The sequence below is a fragment of the Mustelus asterias genome, chromosome 4, assembly GCF_964213995.1.
Source record: "Mustelus asterias chromosome 4, sMusAst1.hap1.1, whole genome shotgun sequence".
Taxonomy (NCBI): Eukaryota; Metazoa; Chordata; class Chondrichthyes; order Carcharhiniformes; family Triakidae; genus Mustelus; species Mustelus asterias.
The window spans coordinates 145,070,805-145,093,875 of NC_135804.1; the positions used below are offsets into that span (position 1 = coordinate 145,070,805).

At 45.2% G+C, this 23,071-nt stretch overlaps 2 protein-coding genes across 3 annotated transcripts in view; one reads left to right on the top strand and one right to left on the bottom strand.

The window, feature by feature from the left end:
* The window catches only part of atg4a (autophagy related 4A, cysteine peptidase), a 46,033-nt gene extending 30,079 nt beyond the window's left edge, over positions 1–15,954 (bottom strand). The window contains exons 1-3 of the mRNA XM_078211883.1: positions 15,642–15,954; positions 12,335–12,445; positions 6,639–6,710 (exon numbers count right to left, since the gene is read on the bottom strand). Coding sequence (XP_078068009.1) covers positions 6,639–6,710; positions 12,335–12,445; positions 15,642–15,651 — 193 coding nt within the window. The 5' untranslated portion in view covers positions 15,652–15,954. The remainder of the gene's footprint in view (positions 1–6,638; positions 6,711–12,334; positions 12,446–15,641) is intronic.
* The window catches only part of psmd10 (proteasome 26S subunit, non-ATPase 10), a 31,422-nt gene continuing 24,193 nt past the window's right edge, over positions 15,843–23,071 (top strand). Inside the window, exons 1-2 of one of the 2 annotated variants that reach the window (XM_078211887.1) lie at positions 15,843–15,999; positions 16,523–16,855. In XM_078211887.1, coding sequence (XP_078068013.1) covers positions 16,742–16,855 — 114 coding nt within the window. In that variant the 5' untranslated portion in view covers positions 15,843–15,999; positions 16,523–16,741. Of the gene's footprint in view, positions 16,000–16,522; positions 16,856–23,071 lie in introns of those variants that run through there. The other variant, XR_013497672.1, reaches the window with a different exon arrangement.

A 23,071-nucleotide genomic window follows, 5' to 3' on the forward strand; every position in this document is an offset into this window, starting at 1 on the left:
TCCTGAAGGGGGAAGGTGATAAGGCCAAAGTCATGGTACATGATGGTACCAATTCCCAGGTAGGAAGAGGGATGATGTCTTGCATCAAGAACATAGAACATAGAACATAGAACAGTACTGATGTTGCAGATGTATAGAACGTTGGTTCGGCCGCATTTGGAATACTGCGTCCAGTTCTGGTCGCCACACTACCAGAAGGACGTGGAGGCTTTGGAGAGAGTACAGAGGAGGTTTACCAGGATGTTGCCTGGTATGGAGGGGCTTGGTTATGAGGAGAGATTGGGGAAACTGGGGTTGTTCTCCTTGGAAAGACGGAGGATGAGGGGAGACTTAATAGAGGTGTATAAAATTATGAAAGGCATAGATAGGGTGAACGGTGGGAAGCTTTTCCCCGGGTCGGTGGTGACGTTCACGAGGGGTCATAGGTTCAAGGTGAAGGGGGGGAGGTTTAACACAGATATCAGAAGGACATATTTCACACAGAGGGTCGTGGGGGCCTGGAATGTGTTGCCGGGCAAGGTGGTGGAGGCGGACACACTGGGAACGTTTAAGACTTATCTAGACAGCTATATGAACGGAGTGGGAATGGAGGGATACAAAAGAGTGGTCTAGTTTGGACCAGGGAGCGGCGCGGGCTAATTGTTCCTGGTTTCTCGTTTCAAGGCTTCATTCTACGATCATCTTGCTGGTGCCAGTACAGAGTGAGACTGCGGATAGTTGGGAACCTGTCTCGGGGGCAGGGAATTCATATGGTGTTCGTGGAAGTGGAAATGACTAGGGTTGGGAAGCATTTTCCGATCGGGGCCATTGTGATCTCCTGGACTCGTTTCGATCGCCTCAGGGGGTCGGAGAGGAATTTCCCAGATTTTTTTTTCCCCATATTGGCCCTGGGGTTTTTCACTCTGGGTTTTCGCCTCTCCCTGGAGATCACATGGTCTGGAATGGGGGGGTGGGGGTAAGTTAATAGGTTGTAATGAACAAAGCATCGTAGCTGTGAGGGACAGCTCGGTGGATAGGATATTGGTATGTAGATAGGCTGGAAAATTGGGCGGGGATCCTGGATTCAGGATTCAATCCTGGACCGGGGAGCGGCGCGGGCTTGGAGGGCCGAAGGGCCTGTTCCTGTGCTGTATTGTTCTTTGTTCTTTGTTCTTTGTACAGCACAGAACAGGCCCTTCGGCCCACGATGTTGTGCCGACCTTCATCTGAAACCAAGATCAAGCTATCCCACTCCCTACCATCCTGGTGTGCTCCATGTGCCTATCCAATAACCGCTTAAATGTTCCTAAAGTGTCTGACTCCACTATCACTGCAGGCAGTCCATTCCACACCCCAACCACTCTCTGCGTGAAGAACCTACCTCTGATATCCTTCCTATATCTCCCACCATGAACCCTATAGTTATGCCCCCTCGTAATAGCTCCATCCACCCGAGGAAATAGTCTTTGAACGTTCACTCGATCTATCCCCTTCATCATTTTATAAACCTCTATTAAGTCTCCCCTCAATCTCCTCCGCTCCAGAGAGAACAGCCCCAGCTCCCTCAACCTTTCCTCATAAGACCGACACTCCAAACCAGGCAGCATCCTGGTAAATCTCCTCTGCACTCTTTCCAGCGCTTCCACATCCTTCTTATAGTGAGGTGACCAGAACTGCACGCAATATTCCAAATGCGGTCTCACCAAGGTCCTGTACAGTTGCAGCATAACCCCACGGCTCTTAAACTCCAACCCCCTGTTAATAAAAGCTAACACACTATATGCCTTCTTCACAGCTCTATCCACTTGAGTGGCAACCTTTAGAGATCTGTGGATATGGACCCCAAGATCTCTCTGTTCCTCCACAGTCTTCAGAACCCTACCTTTGACCCTGTAATCCACATTTAAATTAGTCCTACCAAAATGAATCACCTCACATTTATCAGGGTTAAACTCCATTTGCCATTTTTCAGCCCAGCTTTGCATCCTATCTATGTCTCTTTGCAGCCTACAACACCCCTCCACCTCATCCACTACTCCACCAATCTTGGTGTCATCAGCAAATTTACTGATCCACCCTTCAGCCCCCTCCTCTAAGTCATTAATAAAAATCACAAAGAGCAGAGGACCAAGCACCGATCCCTGCGGCACTCCGCTAGCAACCTGCCTCCAGTCCGAAAATTTTCCATCCACCACCACCCTCTGTCTTCGATCAGACAGCCAGTTACCTATCCAATCGGCCAACTTTCCCTCTATCCCACACCTCCTTACTTTCATCATAAGCCGACCATGGGGGACCTTATCAAACGCCTTACTAAAATCCATGTATATGACATCAACCACCCTACCTTCATCAACACACCTAGTTACCTCCTCAAAAAATTCTATCAAATTTGTGAGGCACGATTTGCCCTTCACAAATCCGTGCTGACTATCCCGGATTAATCCGCATCTTTCTAAATGGTCGTAAATCCCATCCCTAAGGACCTTTTCCATCAATTTACCAACCACCGAAGTCAGACTAACCGGTCTATAATTACCAGGGTCATTTCTATTCCCTTTCTTAAACAGAGGAACAACATTTGCCACTCTCCAGTCCTCTGGCACCATCCCCGTGGACAGCGAGGACCCAAAGATCAAAGCCAAAGGCTCTGCAATCTCATCCCTCGCCTCCCAAAGAATCCTAGGATACATTTCATCAGGCCCAGGGGACTTATCGACCTTCAGTTTATTCAAAACTGCCAATACATCCTCCCTCCGAACATCTATTTCCTCCAGCCTATTAGCCTGTAACACCTTCTCTTCCTCAAAAACATGGCCCCTCTCCTTGGTGAACACTGAAGAAAAGTATTCATTCATCACCTCGCCTATCTCTACTGATTCCATACACAAGTTCCCACCACTGTCCTTGACCGGCCCTAACCTCACCCTGGTCATTCTTTTATTCCTCACATAAGAGTAAAAAGCCTTGGGGTTTTCCTTGATCCGACCCGCCAAGGACTTCTCATGTCCCCTCCTAGCTCTCCTCAGCCCCTTTTTCAGCTCATTCCTTGCTAACTTGTAACCCTCAGTCGAGCCATCTGAACCTTGTTTCCTCATCCCTACATAAGCTTCCCTCTTCCTTTTCACAAGACATTCCACCTCTTTTGTGAACCACGGTTCCCTCACTCGGCCATTTCCTCCCTGCCTGACAGGGACATACCTATCAAGGACACCCAGTATTTGTTCCTTGAAAAAGTTCCACTTTTCATCAGTGCCTTTCCCTGACAGTTTCTGTTCCCATCTTATGCCCCCTAATTCTTGCCTAATCGCATCATAATTACCTCTCCCCCAATTGTAAGCCTTGCCCTGCCGTCCGGCTCTATCCCTCTCCATTGCAATAACAAAAGACACCGAATTGTGGTTACTATCTCCAAAGTTCTCTCCCACAACCAAATCTAACACTTGGCCCGGTTCATTTCCCAGTACCAAATCCAATGTGGCCTCACCCCTTGTCGGCCTATCCACATATTGTGTCAGGAAACCCTCCTGCACACACTGCACAAAAAGTGCCCCATCCAAACTATTTGACCTACAAAGGTTCCAATCAATATTTGGAAAGTTAAAGTCCCCCATGACAACTACCCTGTGACCCCCACACGTATCCATAATCTGCTTAGCAATTTCTTCCTCCACATCTCTATTACTATTTGGGGGCCTATAGTAAACTCCTAGCAACGTGACCGCTCCTTTCCTGTTTCTAACTGCAGCCCATATTACCTCAGTGTGCATATCCCCCTCAAAGTGCTTTTCCGCAGCCGTTAAACTATCCTTGATTAACAATGCTACTCCTCCACCTCTTTTACCAGCTTCCCTACACTTACTGAAACATCTATACCCCGGAACGTCCAACAACCATTCCTGTCCTTGTTCTACCCACGTCTCCGTAATGGCCACAACATCGTAGTCCCAAGTAGCAATCCACGCCCCAAGTTCATCCACCTTGTTCTGGATGCTCCTTGCATTGAAGTAGACACACTTCATCTTCCTGTCTACCGGTACCCACCCTTGACCTTGATACCTTCCCCAATACCTCACCACCCTCAACACTGACTTCTGGACTACAACTCCTTTTCCCACTCCCCTGACAAATTAGTTTAAATCCCCCTGAAGAGCCGTAGCAAATTTCCCTCCCAGGATATTGGTGCCCCTCTGGTTCAGGTGCACCCCGTCCTGTTTGTAGAGGTCCCACCTTCCCCAGAACGTGTTCCAATTATCCACGTATCTGAAACCCTCCCTCCTGCACCATCCCTGCAACCACATGTTTAAGTGCACTCTCTCCCTGTTCCTCAACTCGCTATCACGTGGCACCGGTAGCGTACCAGAGATGACCACATGTTTTGTCTTTGCTCTCAGCTTCCAGCCGAATTCAGGGAGTTAGGCAGAAGACTAAAAAGCAGGAGCTCTTGGGTTGCAATCTGTGGATTACTCCCAGTGCCATGTGCTAGCAAGCACAGAACTAGGAGAATAGCACAGATGAATGTGTGGTTTAAGAGTTGGTGCAGGAGGGAGGGTTTTAGATTCCTGGACCACTGGGATTATTTCTGGGGGGGATATGAGGAAAACTCTTTCTACCCAGAGAGTGGTGACAGTCTGGAATGCGCTGCCTGGGAGGGTGGTGGAGGTGGATTGCCGCACATCCTTTAAAAAGAACCTGGATGAGCAATTAGCACATCAAAACATTCAAGGCTATGGGCCAAGTGCTGGTAAATGGAATTAGGTAGGTAGATTTGGTGGTTCTCACGTGTCGGTGCAGACTCAATGGGCTGAAGGGCCTCTTCTGCACTGTATGAGTCTGTGATTCTATGAATGTGCTGTAAGAGACCATTGTTGTGTTTACTGTTTAAACATCTTTGCCAAGTGAGTCAGAAATATTCACAACATAGGGAGGCTTTTCTTTGAATTTGCGCCATCCTGTCTGTAGAATCTAAAACCCTCCCTCCTGTACAAACTTTTAAGCCACTCATTCATCTGTGCTATTCTCCTATTTCTGTGCTCGGGATGGCAGAATGCTTGTTAGCACAGACAGTATTTACACACCTGATCTGAGGTGTCATGGATTTTTGTTTGTGGAAATACAGGTGAGGTACCCAAAAATGCCACCGTTGGAACCCAGAGGGCAATTGTTAAGGAGTTCCATCCAATTAAAGAGTCAGAATAATCCAAATCTATCCAACCTTTCTTCATAATTTAAATGTTCCATCCCTGGCAACATCCTGGTGAATCTATTCTGCATTCTCTCCAGTGCAATCACATCCTTCCGAAAATGTGGCGATCTTCAGAAATGGTCCAAGTCATCCAAGAATCTAAAACCCTCCCTCCTGCACCAACTCTTAAGCCACACATTCATTTGTGCTATTCTCCTATTTCTGTGCTCGGAATGGCAGAATGCTTGTTAGTACAGATAATATTTACACACCTGATCTGAGGTGTCATGAATTTTTGTTTGTGGAAATACAGGTGAGGAACCCACAAATGACATCGTTGGAACCCAGAGAGCAATTGTTAAGGGGTTCCATCCAATTAAAGATGGAGGATGGCCTCCCAAGGATGCTTTGGATACATGATAACCAGCTAAACAACACTATCGTTCTCTCGGGCACGGAAAATATTTGAGTTGGAGATTCTACAGACAGGATGGGGCAAATTCAAAGAAAAGCCTCCCTATGTTGTGAACATTTCTGGAAAGCACTGTCTACCCCATGTGCACTAAGAAAGTATTCAGAAGATGGGTCAGATTGGCTTAGTTAGTAGTACTTTTGCCCGGGTTAAAAGATTGTGGGGGCGATTCTCCCAAAATAACTCTAAGCGTCAAATTCGTGTAAAAACTGGAGTAAATTACGCTGTGTTTTTCAGTGGGAATTTCAAAATGAATCTCCCACACTCTGTGCACTGTAGAGTGCACTAGCGTAACTCACTATAAAAATCAGGGGGCGGGGCTTATTCCCACTGGAGAGGCCGGCAGCACAGCGCTGAGAGGGCCACTGCACATGCGCCGATCTGTCAGCGCCGAGATTGGCGCATGCACAGCGGTCCCACACTGCAGGCTTCCCAATTGCTGGCCAGCTCGATCACAGACCAGCCCTGCGACCCCTAAATCATCGGCCATATGACTACACCCCCCCCCCCACCTCCCAATCGCTGGTCCCCCGAACATGCTTGGGCTAGCCTCGATACCTCCCCACCCTGCAGCCCTGATCTTTCCCGATTTCCCCAACCCCCATCCTGATGGTCAGCCCTGATCTCTGGCCTCTCTCCTTCTGTCCTCAGCCCAAATGCAGAGTGGCAGCAAGACCCCCTCCATCCTCACCGATCAGCCCCCAGAGGTCCCCCCCACATTAGGCCCCGTTCCTTTGGCACTGCCCAATGCATGAGCCTATGCAGTGAAGAGGGGTTCTTCAAGAAAGAGATAACTACCATTTTATCTCAGTATGCCATTCAACCAAATGCATTTATCCTTCACTGGACAGTGATCAATAATACTGATGCTGGCTGATTATTATATCAGTGGTGGGCAAGAGGGGAGAGAAGGTAATGCCATCCATTTGAGTATTTTAAGGTCACATCACTGCTACAGAACAGTGAGTCCCCAACCAAGCTGAGTACAGTCAGAATACTCACCAATTGGGGAAAACTTCTTCCTATATGTGAACCAAAGTCTTGACCTTACGTCTGACAGGAGTTCAGATCTTTCTGTTAAACAGGAAAGGAAATATTTGATACATAACACTGCTTTCCAAGTGATGAAGTATATGAACGCCAATAGCTTTACACAGCTGCTGTCAAGATAAATTGTGCAAAGCCAACTGAACAACACATTGGTGCATTATGGAATTTACTACCCAATGTAACAACACTCAAGCTGGAATGATTTATGCTTCCTGCGGCTTGAATCCATGACTCTGACAGGAATGCTTGCACTGAGCTAAGTGTTACACATTTAGTATGGTGGTACCAGCATCTGCAGCCAGATGTAGGGAAATATAGCACCAAGGTGAACCTGACAGACAGATGTTGACCCCAAAATTTGCCAAATATTATTTTGTAGCTATGGAGTCTGCCACCTGTAACTCGGTACTGACAATACTTAAAACCGTCCATTGATTGTTTTTGAAGTGGGCAGTGGTGGGAGCAGGGGAGCAGGGGAGAAATGGAGCACAGATGGCACAACAGAGGACACTGAGGCATTTGCTGCAAATATTATTATTTTCGGAAGGTGGGCATCACAGGTAAGGGTTGGCATTTGTTGCCCATCCCTGGCTGTCCCTGAGAATGAAGCTGGTGTTAATTCTTCTCAAACCAGCTTATCTTTCCAGATTTTTAAAAAATTAAAAATTCCAACTGCGCTGGTGGGATTTGAACTCTTGGGGCAGGATTTATGGCCTTGCTCATCCTGAAACTGTAAAATCCTGCCCAAGGTTGACCGCCCCTCGCCCGCTCCAATTCCCGTGGCGGGCAGGGCGGTAAAATTCCAGCCTTGGTCTCTGAATTATTATTCAGAACTCCAGATTATCAGTTCACTAACATAAACGCTACGTCATTTTATCCAATTCTAATCACTACTTATGATGTCGAGGTGCTGGCGTTGGACTGGGGTGGGCACAGTAAGAAGTCTCACATCACTAGGTTAAAGTCCAACAGGTTTATTTGGTATCACGAGCTTTCTGAGTGCTGCTCCTTCATCAGGTGAGTCACTTGTTGGACTTTAACCAGGCATTCTGAGACTTCTTACTCTAATCACTACTTAAAACTAACCTGAAAAAACTTCAATTATTTTTTTTTAAATGTTGCTGAAGCTTTTCGGCTCACACTCATCAGGACAAGTCATAAGTCTTGAGCAGTCAGAGTCAAACTGCCTGTTTTGAATTCAGACAAAGCTTGACAATTAACTGCTAGTCATCAGTTAACTGCTAGTCATCAGTTAACTGGGCATTCTTCATGGCAATACCGCTAGCAATCAGAATCCACTTGCCAATCAATCAGCACTCTCTTCTCATGAAGTATAAATTATCATTCCCTTTGCATCTCGTATTCTTGCAAATTATCTTGATGAGTGCAAGACAAAAACCTTCAACAACATGTGTATTTCTTTCAGCAATACTCAAGTTCTGTACTACCAAACGATTATTTTATTTTGGTTGAACAAATTCATGATAAAATGGGAAAACAAAAGAATATTTTAAGTTTATTTATTAGTGTTGCAAGTAGGCTTACATTAACACCGAAATGAAGTTACTGCGAAAATCCCATATTCTCTTTATTTCATAAATTTAAAAGAAATGGTACAACTAACAGTACTACAAAATAAACCTTGCCTTCTCTGGTTCTCTATGATAGTTTTTTAAAGTTATTTTCTAGTTTCCGGAATGCACATAGAATTATATAGAGTTAATAGAATAAAGAATACAAAAACAAGACATTCAGCCCAATATTTCCAGCCATCCTTCATCCCCATTCCAAATCCCATTCCATTTTCTCTTATAAATGCATCACACTTCCCCTTAACTGCTATCTGTCTTATCCATTCCATATGGCACAATCTCACAATTCTCTGTTTTAAATTCCTCTGAAAGTTTTGATCCGACCTGTATTGATATTTATGCCAGCCTAGCCAAGTATTAAAACACAGCTTTATAAGGCATTCTGTAACAGTGGAATTTTACTTCATCAGGATCTGACCTGTTAATTTAAAATTAAACCAAAGCCAAAATGAAACTGAAATTGCATTTGCTAAACAGAGATTTTCCTTCTTTTCTGCTTGCTTGCATCCTCACTGCAACATTTGTATTTTTCTTCTACCCCCATCCACGTACTCCTCCACTTGCGGCTGAACTAGGCTTTCAGTCTTGAATGCTTCAATTGAATCACCATTCATTGGGCTCAGTCAATTCCCAGGACCCATGTACTATTTTATTGGTTCTAATTTTTAAAGATTAGAAAAATGTCTTCCGAGAGTATTGAGCAATATGCCCCCCTCCCCCCCTTTTTGTTGCTGGCATTCATTTCTCTTATGGCTGTGTGAAATTGCTGCCATAAAATACCTACTTTTGTTGTTTTAACTAAAATCACTGCTTAAAATGTAATGCACAGCATTTTGTAAGGATTTGGTGCAGTAAAATGGCAGATTAATTCAAGCATTATTAAACTGGCCCTTAGGTTACATTTAGCTTCCAGTTTTGCAAGCTTATAATTACAGCCAATATACATAAGGTCACTCAGCATCTGAAAAAGAAACACGTTTCAGATATGACCTTCATCAACACAGTTCACAGGTGTCACATCCATATTGTTAAGCTTATCTTTCCTGCAGTTTGAGAGGGAGAAGCTGGAATCAGATGTAATGGTATTACAATTAAATAAAGGTAACTACAAAGACATGAGGGAGGAGCTGGCCAGAGCTGATTGGAAAGGGAGCCGAGCAGGAAAGACAGTGGAACAGCATTAGGAGGAGTTTTGGGGGGTTATTCGGGAGGCACAGTAGAAACTCATCCCAAGGAGGAGGAAACATGCTAAGGCATCTATGACTGATGAGGGAAGTCAAGAACAGCATAAAAGCAAAAGAAAAAGCATACAAAAGGATTAGTGGGAAACCAGAGGATTGGGAAGCCTTTAAAAGCAAGGACAATTGAAAAAGCAATAAAGGGGTGAGAAGATGAAATATGAGTGTAAGCTAGCTAGTAATATAAAAGAAGATACAAAGAGGTTTTTTCAATATATAAAAGGTAAGAGAGAGGCAAAAATAGACATTGGGCCATTGGAAAATGAGACTGGAGAAGTAATAATAGGAAACAAAGAAATGGCAGAGGAACTGAATAGTTACTTTGCATCAGTCTTGACGGTGGAAAACACCAGTGGGATGCCAGAGCTCCAGGAGAATTGGGGGCACAGGTGAGTATAGTGGCCATCACTAAGGAGAAGGTTCTGGGGAAACTGAAAGGTGTGAAGATGGATAAATCACTTGGACTGATGGACTACACCCCAGGGTTCTTAAAGCGATAGCTGAGGAAATTGTGGAGGCATTGGTGGTGATCTTTCAGCAATCACTGGAGGCAGGGAGGGTCCCAGAGGACTGGAAAGTAGCTAATGTAACACCGCTGTTTAAGAAGGGAGGGAGGCAGCAGATGGGAAATTATAGGCCGGTTAGCCTGACTTCGGTCATTGGCAAGACTTTAGAGTCCATTATTAAAGATGAGATCGAGGAGTACTTGGAAGTGCATGATAAAATAGGACTGAGTCAGCATGGCTTTGTCAAAGGGAGGTCATGCCTGACAAATATGTTTGAGTTCTTTGAGGAGGTAACAAGGAAAATAACTAAAGGAGAACCAGTGGATGTGATTTATTTAGATTTCCAAAAGGCCTTTGACAAGGTGCCACAAAGGAGACTGTTAAATAAGTTAAGAGCCCATGGTGTTAAGGGTAAGATCCTGGCATGGATAGAGGATTGACTGACCGGCAGAAGGCAGAGAGTGGGTAAAAGGGGTCTTTTTCAGGATGGCAGCTGGTGACTAGTTGTGTGCCTCAGGGGTCGGTGCTGGGACCATAACTTTTCGCAATATACATTAACGATTTGGAGGAAGGAACTGAAGGCACTGTTACTAAGTTTGCAGATGATACAAAGATATGTAGAGGGACAGGTAGTATTGAGGGTGCAGGGGGGCTGCAGAAGGACCTGGACAGGTTAGGAGAGTGGGCAAAGAAGTTGCAGATGGAATACAATGTGCAGAAGTATGAGGTTATGCACTTTGGAAGGCGGAATGGAGGCATAGACTATTTTCTAAATGGGGAAATGCTTAGGAAATCAGAAACACAAAGGGACTTGGGAGTCATTGTTCAAGATTCTCTTGCAGATTCTAACGTGCAGGTTCAGTCGGCAGTTAGGAAGCAAAGGCAATGTTAGCATTCATGTTGAAAGAGCTGGAATACAATAGCAGAGATGTACTTCTGAGGGTGTATAACGCTCTGGTCAGACCCCCATTTGGAGTATTGTGAGCAGTTTTGGGTCCTGTACCTAAGGAAGGATGTGCTGGCCTTGGAAAGGGTCCAGAGGAGGTTCACAAGAATGGTCCCTGGAATGAAGAGCTCATCATACTAGGAACGGTTGAGGACTCTGGGTCTGTACTCATTGGAGTTTAGAAGGATGAGGGGGGATCTAATTGAAACTTACAGGATACTGCGAGGCCTGGATAGAATGGATGTGGAGAGGATGTTTCCACTAGTAGGAAAAATTAGAACCAGAGGGCACAGCCTAAGGCTAAAGGGACGATCCTTTAAAACAGAGATGAGGAGGAATTTCTTCAGCCAGGGAGTGGTGAATCTGTGGAACTGTTTGCAGGCTGTGAAGGCCAGGTCATTGAATATCTTTAAGACAGAGATAGATAGGTTCTTGATTAATAAGGGGATCAGGGGTTATGGGGAAAAGGCAGGAGAATAGGGATGAGAAAAATATCAGCCATGATTGAATGGCGGAGCAGACTCGATGGGCCGAGTGGTCTAATTCTGTTCCTATGTCTTATGGTCTTATTCAAAATGCTGATCAACCTGCTGTACATTTCTGGCATTTTCTCATTTTGTTTCATCCCTCCATTTCTACTCCTGATTTCATGCAGAAATTTTGTTTTGCACACACTTCATTATTTTTTTCCTTCTTAGAAATTGATTTTGTTGACTTTGCTTCACCTTCATCCTCTTTGCCCTACCCCTAAAAGGATGTTTTCAACAAGAGATCTCTCTCAATCACTGACACATTGTATTCTGGCACTCAGGTTTATTTGTCAGGAATGTTTCCGCTCTCCATGGAGGTAAAAGGTGAAACCACCCATTAGCTGGTTTCACCCGATTTAAAAACTAACAACTTCCTGCCGGTGCTTCATTACTGCTTAAATTGAACAGCGAGCTTGACAAACTAAAACCTGGAACCATCTTAACCAGAATAGCACTGCTTCAGAAGGGGGATCCATGGAGTACCTACAGTACAGAAGGAGACCATTCGGCCCATTGGGTCTGCACCGATTCTCAAACAGAGCATCCCACCCAGGTCCTATCCACAAAACCCCACGTAACCAACCTGCTAAGCCCCCCCAATCTACACACCAAGGAGCAATTTAGCATTGCCAATGTACCTAACCTGCATATCTTTGGATTGTGGAAGGAAACCAGAGCACCCGGAAGAAACACACTTAGAGAATGTGCAAACTCCATACAGACAGTCACACAAGGCGGGAATCAAACCCGTATTTCTGGTACTGTGAGGGAACAGTGCTAACCACTGCACCTTGCACCGTCCATTGTACTTACCTTTTCTACTATGTCAATCCTACCTGTTTTTAAGTGATACTGTTTTCCCAGAATCCATGTAGGCTCTTCAGTGTCCGGAAAGTCTTCAAGCAACTCTGAGAAGCCAGGTATTTGATTTTCACACTTGGCCAGAACTGTAAGCAATATGAAACAGAAGGCATCGTAAAGAATTACTATTCTTCACAAACAGGTACAAAATACATTTCTGAAGAACTATTCAAAACCGCCAGTAACATTCTCATTCAGCAAATAAGGAAATTTAAAACAAAACTGGCACCAACCAGTAAAACAGACCACAAAACTATTAAATTGTCATAATAATCCAACAAGTTCACCAACATACTTTAGGGAAGGAAACCTGCCTTACTTTGCCTAGCAATTTTTGTGATCTGAGACCAATGTGGTTGACTCTTAATTGTCCATTAAACATCCTAGCAAAATTTGGCATGTCAGCTACAACTCTCACTAACTTTTACAGATGCACCATAGAAAGCATTCTTTCAGGTTGTATCACAGCTTGGTATGGTTATTGCTTTGCCCAAGACCGCAAGGAACTACAAAAGGTTGTGAATGTAGCCCAATCCATCACGCAAACCAGCCTCACATCCATTGACTCTGTCTACACTTCCCACTGCCTCGGCAAAGCAGCCAGCATAATTAAGGACCCCACGCACCTTGGACAATCTCTCTTCCATCTTCTTCCTTCGGGAAAAAGATACAAAAGTCTGAGGTCACGTACCAACTGACTCAAGAACAGCTTCTTCCCTGCTGCTGTCAGACTTTTGAATGGATTTGTCTTGCATTAAGTTGATCTTTCTCTACACCCTAGCTATGACTGTAACACTACATTCTGCACTCTCTCCTTTCCTTCTCTATGAACGGTATGCTTTGTCTGTATAGCGTGCAAGAAACAATACTTTTCACTGTATGTTAATACATGTGACAATAACAAAGCAAATCAAATCAAATCAAAAGCTATTTGATTGTATCAAACCGCTACCAACTTCTTAAGTAACTAAGAATGGGCAATAATGCCAGCCTTACCTACATCACCCATATTCCAAGAATCAATATAAAAATAAAAACACTGCTTGCCTGAACATAAGCTGCATATGGAATTTTCTGTTGTATTATCAATTACCTGCATTTCAAATTGGAAAGCCTTGCATCAGTGGTAAATCCTGCAACCCTAGATAGAAGGTTGTGGGATCAAGCCCACTCTATAAGCTTGAGCACATAAGTGCTGAGGGAATGCTGAACGGACAGAAATTCTGTCTTTTGGATGAGACATTTAACCTGCTCTCTCAGGTGGACACAAAAATAAATTATATGGCACTATTTCAGGAAATGCAGTGACTGCTACTACGCTATTTGACTGCAAAAGGCACCACTGCCTAATCCTACCCATGGGCTCACTCAGGATTCACATCCATGCAATTTGTTATTTTTTTTATTCTGTCATGGGAAATTGGCATCGCTGGCTGGGCCAGCATTTATTACCCATACTTAATCACCCTTGAGGGGGCATTTAAGATTTAACCACATTGCTGTGGATCTGGATTCACATGTAGGCCAGACCAGGTAAGAATGGCAGATTTCCTTCCCTAACTAGATGGGTTTTTACAACAATCGACAATGGTTTCATGGTCAATATTACTTAGATTATTTTATAATGCAGATTTTATTAATTGAATGCAAATTCCATCAGCTGTTGTGGTGGAATTTGGACCCTGGCCTCTGGATTACTAGGGCAATGACTCCACTACGTCACTGATTCCCATAAATTACAATGAACTTATCAGCTGGGAGAAAGTGCAAACTGGAAAATTCCACTTAATCATCATTAGACTTTTAATTCCAGATTTTTATTCAATTCAGATTTCACTATCTGCCATGATGGGATTCGAACACAGGTTCCCAGAGGATTACCCTGGGTCTTTGGATTACTAGTCCAGTGACAATACCTGTAGACTACTGCCTCCCCTCAATCAATCACTGAAGAGTGATCACTAACAAGGACCAAGGCTAGCTTTCTCCCCACTCAACCCAGGAAAAGAACTGCAGCATTGCCCTGTCTGAGATCAGGTACCTCAGCAGAGAGCAGAAATTGCACTTGGGAGCCTCCACAGAACACAATTAATTTACTCACTCAGTCATCTGAGTTCAATACAGTTCAATTTCTTTTTATTTCTGTGGCACTCGTGCCAATTTCAGTTGAGCCCATCCAACTGTTTGTGGAGTTCCTTGGCGTTCTATTTTCATTATTTTATTTTTTTAAAAAGCAATGACACAAAGTTTGTTTTTTCTGCCATTGCCTCAAGAAATGTCTCAGCACTCAAGTGTTGCAACACATCACAGCTAGTTTCACCTTGACATGCATAAAGATATTTTTTTACCCTATCAAGCTTACCCTGATCAGGTTTTGATTCAATAAACATTGGCAAGAACATTCCACAGGACAGCTGTGGTCAATCCTCACAAGCTGCCAAAGGAGTCAGCTCAAGATTCAGTCTTCGGCCACAGGATGTCCTTACTGCTTGGATTCAAGTCACTTTATTTTTAAGTACAGGATTTCATGTCATTGTGAAGCAGAGTCAACATGTTTTCATTAACCTGACATCACATTTAAAGTGAGCTTCATTTAAAAGATCCATCAAGATTAAGAAATATAAATGAACAAACGCGAAGGAAAGTCAGGCAGATGAAAAGCATTGATAAGGAGGAGCTCCTTTGAACACTGTAACAAATAAGCCTGGCTGACGCCAGCTCACGGTGCTTCTTTCAGTTTTAGTAGAGGTGATATGTTCAATCATGAATTATGAGGTTAGGACAAATGATCACAATCATGGCACCAGAGCGTGGCAACTTCTTGTGAGCTGTCCCCAGCATACCATCTAATTCTATCTTTTACTCGCAGTCTATGCTTCTAAAACTCTATTCTAACTTTTATCTTTCTCTACCCCCTAGCTGTGACTGTAACACAACATTCTGCATCCTCTCCTTTCCTTCTCTATGAACGGTATGCTTTGTCTGTATAGTGCACAAGGAACAATACTTTTCACTGTATACTAATACATGTGACAGTAATATAACAAATCAAATCAGATCAGATCAAATCATCCTGTAGACTGAGACCATCCACAACACTGATTTCCACAATATTTATTGTGGCCTCCAGATAACCCAGAAGTCAAGTTGCACGCATGGGCTTCTATCTACCTCCGCTCAACTTTTTCAAACAACATTCAATCCACTCAGAAACGACACTGAATTACAGGAAGACTTTTGGAATTGCTTGTTTTAGTTTTGTCACAACAGCTGAGACGTTACCTGCCTCCATTCTCAGTCCTGTCAGAGGATGAGCGCGGTGCGCTTGCGTGGCCAGCGCGGTGCCTCCTGGGTGATGTAGTTCTCCCGCCCCTGAGCCTCCGGCTCCCTCCGGACAGGATGAACTACAACTCCCACAATGCACCCCACCAACCAGTGACGTGCCGCCCGGTCTGAGCTGGCATCGCCATAGGCCCCGCCTCCGTTGCTAAGATCCGAAGCTCAAGGCGGGCCTCGGGACGCCTGACTTGTGCAGCCGCCGGCAGTAAGCCTGGCTTCCCTAGGCCAACTGAGGGGCACAGCATCGGGGGTACGCGACGCTGCAGGAGATTCGACACTTAAATCGATGCGGCAGTGCCCGGTATGTTTTTCTTCAATCTGATTGGTGCTTTGACGTGGGGGGCGGGGTAACGAATCTGATTGACAGTGGGGAAGGGGGCGGGGTAAACGGTGTGAGTGACAGTGGGGAAGGGGGCGGGGTAAAGATTGTGATTGACAGCAGGACAGGGGGCGGGGTGATGAATGATTAACGGTTGGACAGGGGGCGTGGTGATGAATGATTGACAGTTGGACAAGGGGGCGGGGTGATGAATGATTGACAGTTGGACAGGGGGCGGGGTGATGAATGATTGACAGTTGGACAGGGGGCGGGGTGATGAGTGTAAACGCAAAACATGCTGGAAAAGCTGGTGGAATCTGTGGAGCAGAGCGAAACAGAGTTAAAGATTTTAAATCCATCACACTTCTCCCTCTCTCAGGCTCTGAACAATGATTAACTCTGTTTCACCCTCCACAGATTCCGCCAGACCTGCTGAGCTTTTCCAGTATTTTTCGCTTTGTTTTCAGCTTTCCAACGTCCCAATTATTTTGCTTTTATTATTGAGGTAAAGGATGCGAATGACAGACCGGGAAGGGGGCGTGGCCAATGACGTGTTGACAGGCGGCCCGGGGCGTGGCCAACGACGTGCTGACAAGAGGCCGGGGCGTGGTCAGCAGCTTGAGTGACAGCGGGGGGCGGGGCCATGAGGGACCGGAAGGTGTGTCAGCCTGAGTGGAAGTGGAGAGGAAGCTCTGGTTGCTATGAGAGTGAGTGATTCAGCAGCATGGACGGTACAGTGTCTAATGTGGAGATCTGCAACCTGGCCTACACAGGGGACTTGGAGCAGCTTAAAGCACTCATCCTGTCAAACAAGAGCCTAGCTACAAAAACTGACCAAGTAAGTTAAAACCCCCCTTCATTATTTATACTGTGAAAAGACTGAGTGGATCATCATGTGTACTTAAGAATCATTTTGGAAACATTAACTCTGTTTCTGTCTCCACAGATGCTCAGTAAGAAGTCTCACAACACCAGGTTAAAGTCCAACAGGTTTATTTGGTAGCAAATACCGTAAGCTTTCGGAGCAATGCTCCTTCGTCAGATGGAGTGGTCTCTGTTCTCAAACAGGGCACAGACACAGAAATCAAATTACAGAATACTGATTAGAATGCAAATCTCTACAGCCAGCCAGGTCTTAAATGTAAGACCTGGCTGGCTGTAGAGATTTGCATTCTAATCAGTATTCTGTAATTTGATTTCCGTGTCTGTGCCCTGTTTGAGAACAGAGACCACTCCATCTGACGAAGGAGCATTGCTCCGAAAGCTTATGGTATTTGCTACCAAATAAACCTGTTGGACTTTAACCTGGTGTTGTGAGACTTCTTACTGTGCTTACCCCAGTCCAACGCCGGCATCTCCACATCATGACTTCCACAGATGCTGCCAGACCTGTTGAGTTTTTCCAGTGCTTTCTGCTTTTATTTAAGATTTCCAGCATTTTCCTTTTATCTTCCTCCATGAGGATTGGTTTGGGCCCCTGAAGTTTCACCTGCAGTTCCAGTGAGGATTGGAACTCCACTGACTTTGTTAGAATCATTTGTGGCACTGAAAGAGGCCATTGGCCCATTAACTCTGTGCCCGCTCCATTCTACTCGGTCTCTATCCCCCATTGGGGCAGCACGTTGACCCATTAGAAATATGGAAATTACATCCTGGTCTGCCATTCATTTTGATCTTGGCTGATCTTTGAATTCAATATTCCGATCATGGAATCATAGAATGCTACAGTGCAGAAGGAGGCCATTCGGACCATCAAGTCTGCACCGACCACAATCCCATGCATTTACCCTAGCTAGTCCCCCTGACACGAAGGGGCAATTTAGCATGGCCAATCCACCTAACCCGCACATCTTTGGACTCCTTTGGCTCCTCCCCTTTCCCCCCCCCCCACAAGTCCCTTGATATAGCCCCAAGAGCTATATCTAATTTCTTCTTGAAATCAGACAATGTTTTGCCCTCAACTACATTCTGTGGTAGTGAATTCCACACATTCACCACACTCTGGGTGAAGAAATTTCTCCTCACCACAGTTCTAAAAGGTTCCCCCTTATCCTCAAACTTTGACCCCCGAGTTCTGGACTTCCCCTCTACTGTTAGCACTGCTGCCTCATAGCGCCAGGGACCCAGGTTAAATTCCTGGCTTGGGTCACCATCAGTGCAAAATCTGCACAATCTCCCTGTGTCTGCGGGGGTTTTCCAGTTTCCTCCCATAGTCCGAAAGACATGCTGGTTAGGTAAATTGGCCATGCTAAATTCCCCCCCTGCAACAGGTGCCGGAGTGCAGCGACTAAGGGATTTTCATAGTAAATTCATTGCAGTGTTAATGTAAGTCTACTTGTGACACTAATAAATAAACTTTAAAAAAAAACTTTAAAACTTTATTTCTTGCAAGGGAAATCTTTTCTTGATGGTTCGTTGCAGGCAGCACGTAAATACTGAGTTAATAGAAGCTGCTTGACTGAATGTTTAATTTATGGCTGAATGTGTAAAATGGGAGCAAGAATAGATTATTTGGCTTCTTGGTACTACTCTGCCATTCAGTACAATCAGGGCTGATTTTCTAAACTTTTGGTTTCCCTGAGAAAACTAATTATCTCAGCCTTGAATTATAGAATCCCTACAGTGCAGAAGGCGGCCATTCAGCCCATTGAGTCTGCATCGACATCCCCCCTCCACCCCCCCCCCCCCCCCCCCGTCCAACTCCAAGCAGACACAGGGAGAACGTGCAAACTCCACAGACAGTCACCCAAGGCCAGAATTAAACCTGGGTCCCAGGCGCTGTGAGGTAGCAGTGGTAGCCACTATACCATCCATGCCACCGTAGTCAATGATGGAACATCCACAACCCTCTTGGGGTTAGGAATTTCAAAGATTCGCAACTCTCCACACATTGTTCATAATTTCTCCTCATCTCAGTTTGTCCTGAGACTGTGCCCTGTATTCTAGTTTCCCCACCCAGGGGAAATAACCAACTGCCCTTATGGTCTGGTTCAGAAATTCATGTTTATGCAGGGCTTTTCAGTGAAGGACTGGCTCCTCGCTGATGCCTGTTCACAAAATTCTGCTCCATGGGCTGTTATCTTGCTCGATAAGCAAAGCAAGGTAAAGAAACCTAACATAGAGGAATACCTGAAACCTGGCATACAAGAATACCTACCCTCCCTTGTGTAAGACTGTAGTAGTGTTTGAATTTTCATTTTGAATTCTCAGTGTACGGTATGCTTTGTACAGCGAACAAGAAACAATACTTTTCACCGTATACTAATACATGTGACAATAATAAATCAAATCAAACCATGGCCTGGAATGTGCTGCCTGGGAGGGTGGTGGAGGCGAGTTGCCTCACATCCTACCCGGTGAGCACTTGGCGGGTCATATCATTCAAGGCTGTGGGCCAAGCGCTGGTAAATGGAATTAGGTGGGAGGTCAGGTGTTTCTCGCATGTCGTGCAGAGTCAATGGACCAAAGGACCTCTTCTGCACAGAACGATTCTATGAAATGTCTCAAGGAGTCTCTCTGGTTTTATGTTATCTTAGTGTTTTGACTCATAATGTAGCTAAAAAATCTTTTGCTACAAAAGTTGTCTACTATCTGAGCTGTTCTGATAACTGGTTTTGTTTTCCTTTAACTGCAAGGTTTTTATATCTATTTGCCTCATAACTATAATTAGCATCTGTTATGGCAAGGAAATCACTGATTTCTCATTGAACGGTGGTTAGTGCTGCTGCCTCGCAGCACCAGGGATTCGATTCCCGGTTTGAGTAACTGTGTGTGCGGAATCTGCATGTTATCCCTGTGTCTGTGTGGCTTTCCTTCGGGTGTTCCACTTTCCTCTCACAGTCTGAAAGATGTGGTGGTTAGGTGCATTGGCCATGCTAAATTCTCCCTCAGTGTACCCGAACAGGCGCCAGAGTGTGGCGACTAGGGGATTTTCACACTAACTTAATTGCAGTGTTAATGTGACGCTATTTGTGACGCTAATAAATAAATCAAAATAAAATACAACCTTTATCAAAAACTGTCACTCCAAGGCAGTGCCACATGCACCAGTGAAGCTAAAGTAGCAGACATAGTATTTTTTAAATTCAGGTGTTTCTGAAATCTTGGTAGCAATCCTATTGTCAAGATAAAGGAGTTTTTTTCCAAAAACGGGCGGCATGGTGGCAACAGTGGTTAGCATTGCTGCCTCAAAGCGCCAGGGACCCGGGTTTGATTCCCGGTTTGGATCACTGTGGAGTTTGCACATTCACCCATGTCTGCGTGGGTTTCCTCCAGGTGCTCCGGATTCCTCCCACAGTCCAAAGATGTGCGGGTTAGGTTGATTGACCATACTAAATTGACCCTAGTTTCGGAGGGATTGGCTGGGTAAATATGTGGGGTTACGGGGATAGGGTGGGATTGTTGTTGGTGCAAGCTCAATGGGCTGAATGGCTTCCTTCGGTACCGTAGCTATTCTATGACAAATAGTTGGCTTTGCACAGAGTCTCTTAATAGTCACTGTTGATCGCTGCAAAATTTGCTCATTCTGAAGGATGTGATTTTTAAATTGGGTTTTAAGCACGTAAGCTCGGCTGAGAGCCTCCGAGGTGCTGTCCTTCAGACGAGAAGTTAAACAGCGACGCCACCTGCCCTCTCTGGTTTGCTGTAAAATATTCAAAGAAATAAAGACATTGCCATTCACAACCTCAGGACATCCCAAAGCACAAGATGAAGGCGTGTAAAATCACTGGCTCCAGCGCGGTAGCACAGTGGGGCAGCACGGTAGCACAGTGGGGCAGCACGGTAGCACAGTGGTTAGCACTGCTGCTTCGATTCCCGGCTCGGGTCACTGTCTGTGTGGAGTTTGCACATTCTCCTCGTGTCTGCGTGGGTTTCCTCCGGGTGCTCCGGTTTCCTCCCACAGTCCAAAGATGTGCGGGTTAGGTTGATTGGCCAGGTTAAAAATTGCCCCTGAGATGCGTAGGTTAGAGGGAATAGTGGGTAAAATATGTGGGGGTAGGGCCTGGGTGGGATTGTGGTCGGTGCAGACTCGATGGGCCGAATGGCCTCCTTCTGCACTGTAGGGTTTCTATGATTCTATGATTCCCTGATGAGCTCAATGCATTCTATGCCGGTTTTGAGCAAGAGGTCAGTGAGAGCATGCCCTCCACCCTGGAAGCCCTGGATAAACCTGTATCTGGGGTCACCATTGCAGATGTCAGAGCAGCTTTCTCGAAGGTCAACCCACGGAAAGCGACTGGCCCAGATGGGGTGCCCGGACTAGCACTCAGATCCTGCGCGGAGCAGCTGGCGGGGGTATTCACAGACATCTTCAACCTCTCTTTACAACAATCTGAGGTCCCTATCTGCTTTAAGAAGACGACCATCATCCAGGTACCCAAGAAAAACCAAGCAGCGTGCCTTAATGACTATCGTCCGGTGGCTCTGACATCCATCATTATGAAGTACTTCGAAAGGCTAGTTGTGACACGAATCAATTCCAGCTTCCCGGACTGCCTGGATCCACAACAGTTTGCCTACTGCCGCGACAGGTCCCCAGCAGACGCCATCTCCCTGGTCCTGCATTCCAGAGTTGTGGAACACCTAGGTAACAAAGACACCTATGTCAGACTCCTATTTATTGACTACAACTCAGCCTTCAACGCTGTTATTCATACGAAACACATCTCCAAACGCCTGGGCCTCGGCTCCTCCCTCTGCAACTGGATCCTGAACTTCCTAACTCACAGACCACAATCAGTAAGGATAGGCAACAACACCTCCTCCATGATCATCCTCAACACCGGTGCCCCACAAGGCTGTGTTCTCAGCCCCCTACTGTACTCCTTATACACCTATGACCATGTGGCCAATTTTCCCTCCAATTCAGTTTTCAAGTTTGCTGACAACACCACCGTAGTGGGACAGATCTCAAACAATGACGAGACAGACTACAGGAATGGGATAGAGAATCTGGTGAACTGGTGCAGCAACAATAATCTCTCCCTCAATGTCAACAAAATGAAGGAGATTGTCATCGACTTCAGGAAGCGTAGAGGAGAACACGCCCCTATCAACAGGGACGAAGTAGAACGGGTCGAGAGCTTCAAGTTTTTAGGTGTCCAGATCACCAACAACTGTCGTGGTCCCTCCATGCCAACACTATAGTTAAGAAAGCCCACCAACGCCTCTACTTTCTCAGAAGACTGAGGAAATTTGGCATGTCAGCTACGACTCTCACCAATTTTTACAAATGCACCATAGAAAGCATTCTTTCTGGTTGAATCGCAGCTTGGTATGGCTCCTGCTCTGCCCAAGACTGCAAGGAACTACAAAAGGTCGTGAATGTAGCCCAATCCATCACGCAAACCAGCCTCCCATCCATTGACTCTGTCTACATTTCCCACTGCCTTGGCAAAACAGCCAGCATAATTAAGGACCCAACGCACCCCGAACATTCTCTCTTCCACCTCCTCCCATTGGGAAAAAGATACAGAAGTCTGAGGTCACGTACCAACCGACTCGAGAACAGCTTCTTCCCTGCTGCCGTCAGACTTTTCAGTGGACCTACCTTGTATTAAGTTGATCTTTCTCTACACCCTAGCTATGACTGTAACACTACATTCTGCACCCTCTCCTTCTCTATGAACGGTATGCTTTGTATAGCGCGCAAGAAACAATACCTTTCCCTGCATGCTAATACATGTGACAATAATAAATCAAATCACACCCAGAATTTTCTATTTTAATATCAGTTTTTAGATATTTGATGATATTAGCCAGTACATCAGGGAGAACATTCCCTACTCTTCTTTGAAATAGTGCCGTTTGATTTGATTTATTATTGTCTCACGTATTAACACACAGTGAAAAGTATTGTTTCTTGCGTGCTATACAGACAAAGCATACCATTCATAGAGAAGGAAAGTAGAGGGTGCAGAATGTAATGTTACAGTTATAGCTAGGGTGTAGAGAAAAATCAACTTAATATGAGGTAGGTCCATTCAAAAGTCTGATAGCAACGATGAAGTTGTTCTTGAGTCGGTTGGTACGTGATCTCAAGATTTTTGCCTCT